This window comes from Cynara cardunculus, assembly GCF_001531365.2.
Source record: "Cynara cardunculus var. scolymus isolate 2C chromosome LG 16, CcrdV1, whole genome shotgun sequence".
NCBI lineage: Eukaryota > Viridiplantae > Streptophyta > Magnoliopsida > Asterales > Asteraceae > Cynara > Cynara cardunculus.
The window spans coordinates 943,861-949,460 of NC_037543.1; the positions used below are offsets into that span (position 1 = coordinate 943,861).

Here is a 5,600-nt window from a genome sequence, read left to right on the forward strand (position 1 = left end):
TATTCAAAAATAAAATCATTATTGCTTTCTTAAAAACACATAAAATCGTATTATAACATCGACAGAGACAAATAATGAAATAGAACATTAAAATCGAGATGTGTCTCGCTGCATTGCGCGAGTACTTTTCTAGTGTGTGTGTGTGTGTATATATATATATATATATATATATATATAGGTTTAATCATTTGATAGCCAATATATTGTGAAAATTGTAAGAACTATTATCGTTTGGTATTGTTTCTTCGTAGTTTTTTTTCCATCAAATGCTCAATTGATTAATATATATTAGTTTTACAATGTGTTTGTTTCACATTGTGAACAAACAAATATATATGAAATTTATAAACACATTGTTAAAGAAATATTTGTTAATCAACACTCTAAATCTAAATTGTGGATGGAAAAAATTATGTCAATAACATATGATGCACCAGTTGTCAATTTTATCATAATTTTATATATATATATCCACAAATGAAGTATATATAGCGAGTCATTCAATATGGAACTTAGTAATTTGTGATAACTGTGATATCCAATATCAACCACAAATCAAATGATAAATAAAGAAATAATATTTTGATAATTATGTTGACTTAAAATTTTAATTAAATGGTATTTTATGTATTTTAGAAATCTCCTTTTTTCTCTCTCTAACGAACCTTATTCAGACAAACCTTGACTAACATCATGTAAACACAAGATACACAATGTGCTACTTAACAAGACATTTTCAATTAAAAAAATTACAAACAAACGATCTTCACTATATTACCCAATATACATACAATATACACATTGTTTATACACATTGTATATATGTGATACTCATTGTATGGATGTTGATATTCACTGTGATACACCTCGTTTACAATGTGTCCACACACCAACGTTGTGATACCCATTATATACATGGTGATACCTATTGTGATACCCGCTGTGATATCCATCGTTTATAATGTGTTCACAACACCAACGTTATGATACCGAATATGATACTTATCGTACACATGTTGATACCCACTGGTTTCAACATGTTCACAGCCACCAAATGTTAATTTTGGTAATACAAATTGAAAATATGTAATAGATAGAGAGTTGTTAAATGTGGAGAGAGAGAAAGAGATATCAAATATAATCTAATTAAATACAAAATGAAATTATCAAATTACTAATTGCCATTTTATTTTATTTTAAAAAATAATATTAATTATCTTAAATGATTAGTTAACATTTAATTTAAAGTTATCATTAACCGTAAAGTTCTCAATTTAAATCCCTCTAATTATTTGTGAGAACTATGAAATCTAATTTTATTTTTATACCATAATTAATAAACATAAAAAATTAAACAATAACTTTTTTCTTTAAAACAAAATATCTCCCCATCACTCCTTCTAAGTTCATGTTTCTAAAGAAAAATATATAAAAATAAATATTATTATTTAAATGATTTAGTTGATGCATTTATTTGACGGTCAAAAGATTTGACATTTCCAAGATCCTTCCGTGTGCACAAAAAAACCATACGTATTGATTTGAATATCACCCAAGCAGCTTGAAAACTTAGATCATGAAGCAGACGTCATTATTATGCAATTTTTTAACATTTATATAACCAATATAATTTAATTTTAATCATTCATTTAATTTGATGAATATCTGATTTCATAAAAGTTTTAAATGTTTTTTAATATAAAGTATTGATTATAATTAATTAACCCTGATCATCTTCTATAAATATTCAAATTATAATAAATAAAGTCTATCATTTCTATAAATATCTCAATTGATTGGTTGCATTAATTGTACAAATGTGATGAGTTGCATCTCAAACATCTTTTATATATATATATATATATATATATATACTTATAATAAATAAGTAATTGGGTGACACGTGTCATCTTCTGGTGAGTCGGTTTTATCGTTTTCCCGCCTAAACACGTATCTAGACATAATTTACATTAGTGGTTCAGTTAGACTTATTTGAACGTATGAAGACACAATTTACATTAACAGTTCAATTATACTTATTTAATTGACACACTACTAAAAAATGTGGTTTTCCCGACGGCAAAATCCGTCGAAAATCTGTCGGAAAAACAACCTTTCGACAAATATTGCAGTCGGAAAACCCCTCGCCTCTAAATGCAAATTCCATCGAAAATCCGTCAATAATGTTCAAAGAATTTTTTATTTATTTATATGTTTTTCCTTCCAAAAATATTTATTTAAAAACTTCGAAATTTCCGACCGATAATAATTTTTATAATAAAAAGTTATATTCCGACACAAAAGAGTTATATTCCTTCGGAAATCCGTCAGAACTTATTAAAAGAAGTTTTTTAATTTTTCTTATAAAACATATATTTTTCTAAATAAATTCCGACCGATATAATTTTTTATTACAAAATTACAATCCTTCAAAAATCTGTTGGAAATATTTTTTTAAACATATTTTTTTGGAAGGGAAAAGAATAAAAAAAAATTCTTAAACATTTCCGACGGAGTATAATTAAATATAAAAATCAATTTAAATCCGTCGGAAAATTTTAATTAATTAACGCTAATTAGTTTATTTAAATAAATTAGACCAATTTTGTGATGGATTTCCGACGGAATTGTGACAATATTAAATAAGTAAAAAATCCGTTACAAATCCGTCGAAAAACTGTCAGAAAAGTTGTAGAAATAAAATTTTATTTTTTATAAAAAAAATCAGTGTAGGATTTGTGGAGGATTTCTTTCGGACGTCGACAAAAGTTGATTTTTCTTGACTATACAGAGCTCTGAAGTCTGAAGAGTTTTACTTCAGAGTTATTTCAAGAGTACAAGTCCAAGTCTGAAATCATTCTTCAGAGTTATACATCAGAGTTATTTTAAAGTACAAGTCTGAAGAGTCGTTCTAAATTTACGTCTAAGTTTAAATTCAATTTACTGATATATATAGTTTCATTTCTAAATTTAATTTTATTCTAGAGTTAACTTCATTTTAACTAATTATTGATATATTTTCATGTATAAATTCAATTATTAAGAGTTATTTCAAAAGTACAAGTTTGAAGTAGCATCGTACTTCCAATGATCATTCACATCTGTAAGATAAGTTTCTGACATGATTTAATTTTTTCAAATTACCCCGTGTAATACACGGGAATCGAACCTAGTATGTGTATATATAGGCACATTCGAGGAAGTACTAATTAGTTTGTGTTAACCGTGAAATCCAATCTCAACCACAAATCAATGGTTAAATTGGTAAATAATAATTTTGATAATTTTAAATTAAAATATTAATTACGGAATTTTAGTCGTTTTAATTTTTTTTTTCTCTCTCCTCCCTCTTCTCTCCTCTCTCCTCTCTCCTCTCTCCTCTCTTCTCTCTCCTCTCAACTCTCTTCGTCAAACACATCCTCTTTCCAACGAACATTATATCAACACATGATGCATACTGTGATACGTTTCATAAAATAACGAAAAAACACAGTGTGATACACTTGGTAAAGAAAACATTACCTGATATATTGTGTTATACTTCGTAAAACAATAAAAATATATTGTGATACACTTCGTATAACAACAAAAATACATTGTGATACACACTATGATACCCTATACGGTTGATGAATACAACTGTGATACCACTATGTTTCCACTGTCATACCCAATAAGTTTTAACAGTAAAGAATTATATATTTATTTTCTCAATTATAACTTCATAGAAAAAAACTTCCATAATTTGTTTGATTAATAAAGAAAACAATATCAATCTCTTTAATTGATAACTGTTAACAAAAATATTAATAAAATTACTAATGCATCCTTTTTCTTAATTAAGTTAATACAATTAATTAATATAATAAAATAATCGGCTCATATTGGACCTCACAGTTACCACAAACTAATTAGTTTTCATATGATCAGGCTATATATATATATATATATATATATTATATATATATATGTATATATTATATATATATATATTATAAATATATATGTATATATATTATATATATATATATACACACACGTGTGTGTGCGCATAAAAAACCATATGTATTAATTTGACGTCAAAATATTTGAGACACCCATATGGATATATTATCATTTTTTTAAATTTTATTAATTTTATAAGTAGTGCACCACTAATTCCTTGACCGTTACTACTCTATATAAGAAGTAGGGGTTCTTCCCAAATTATACAAACCATTTCAAACACATTAACATGATATCACAACTTGGAGACAAGCTCTACCTTGCATTCATCACCTTCTGGTCATGGTGCTCCCAAGTCGACCACCAACAAGGCTATCTTCTTCCCACCATTCTCGCCATTTCCATTCCAACMCTACTRCTTCTATGSTACAAGCGGACGTCCGCCAGGTCCACACCTCCTTTGCCTCCAGGCCCCTATGGCTTACCACTTCTYGGCTACCTCCCGTTTCTCAACCCCAAYTTGCATGARACATTCACCCAGATGTCTCACAAATACGGCCCCATCTTCAGCCTCCGCCTCGGAACTAAGCTTCACGTGGTGGTCAACAACATGGATCTAGTAAAGGTTGTGACTCGTGAACTCGACCAAACCTTTGCGAACCGCGATCCACAGCTCACGGCCATAGCCATCACTTATGGCGGCCTCGGTGTCACATTTTCCAACCACAAACAYTGGGTTGATATGCGTAGRCTTTTGGTGAGCCAAGTGTTAAGCAACACAAATATTGATGCTTCTCGGGTTTTACGAACCAGGGAAGTGAGAAAAACAGTRAAGGACGTTTATGGGAGGATAGGAACAAAGATCGACATCAACAAAGTTGCTTTTGACACCGAGATGAAAGTCGTAACAAGCATGTTATGGGGTTCTAGCAAAGGGTCTGATGATTCTAGCGATGTTGGAGATGGGTTTCAACAAGTGACGGACAAGATTATGGAGTTACTGGCAGCATTAAACATCTCTGATTTCATCCCGATGTTAAAGCGGTTTGATCTACAGGGAAAGCAGCGAGACATGGAGAAGCAAAGGGAACAAGTTGATAAGGTATTTGATAACATCATCCGCGGACGAATCAATGCCAACTCCAAGAAAATGGAGAAAGATGGAAAGAAGGACTTTCTGCAGACCTTACTTGATGAAAAGGATGATCCAACATCGGCAGTTGATATCAATGAAATAAAGGCTCTACTCATAGTAATGTTTATACCACTTGCTTCCGGTTTCGATTTCGATTTCGATTATATATTTATTATTGTTATTTTTAGTTGATGACACTTGGAACTTACGATTAGTTGTTATGACAGAACATCTTGGTTGCCGCAACAGACACAACATCAACCATGGTCGAGTGGGTGATGGCAYATATTTTATATAAACCAGAGCTATTGGCAAAGGTTCAAGGAGAACTGACAGAAGTTATYGGTATGAACAACATGGTTGAAGAATCTCATTTGTCCAAATTGACATATTTGGACGCCGTGATCAAGGAAACATTCAGGTTACAACCTCCAGCTCCCCTCTTCGTGCCTAGATGCCCAAGTGAAACTTGCACAGTGGGTGGTTACACTGTTCCGAAGGGTACCATCATGATCATGAA

The 5,600-nt window shown here is 30.4% G+C and overlaps 1 protein-coding gene across 1 annotated transcript in view; it reads left to right on the forward strand.

Moving 5' to 3' along the window:
* The first annotated feature begins 4,234 nt into the window (after positions 1-4,234).
* Positions 4,235-5,600, forward strand: part of LOC112529548 (cytochrome P450 76C1-like) — a 1,734-nt gene continuing 368 nt past the window's right edge. The window contains exons 1-2 of the mRNA XM_025140868.1: positions 4,235-5,197; positions 5,308-5,598. Of these exons, the coding sequence (XP_024996636.1) occupies positions 4,235-5,197; positions 5,308-5,598 (1,254 nt within the window). The remainder of the gene's footprint in view (positions 5,198-5,307; positions 5,599-5,600) is intronic.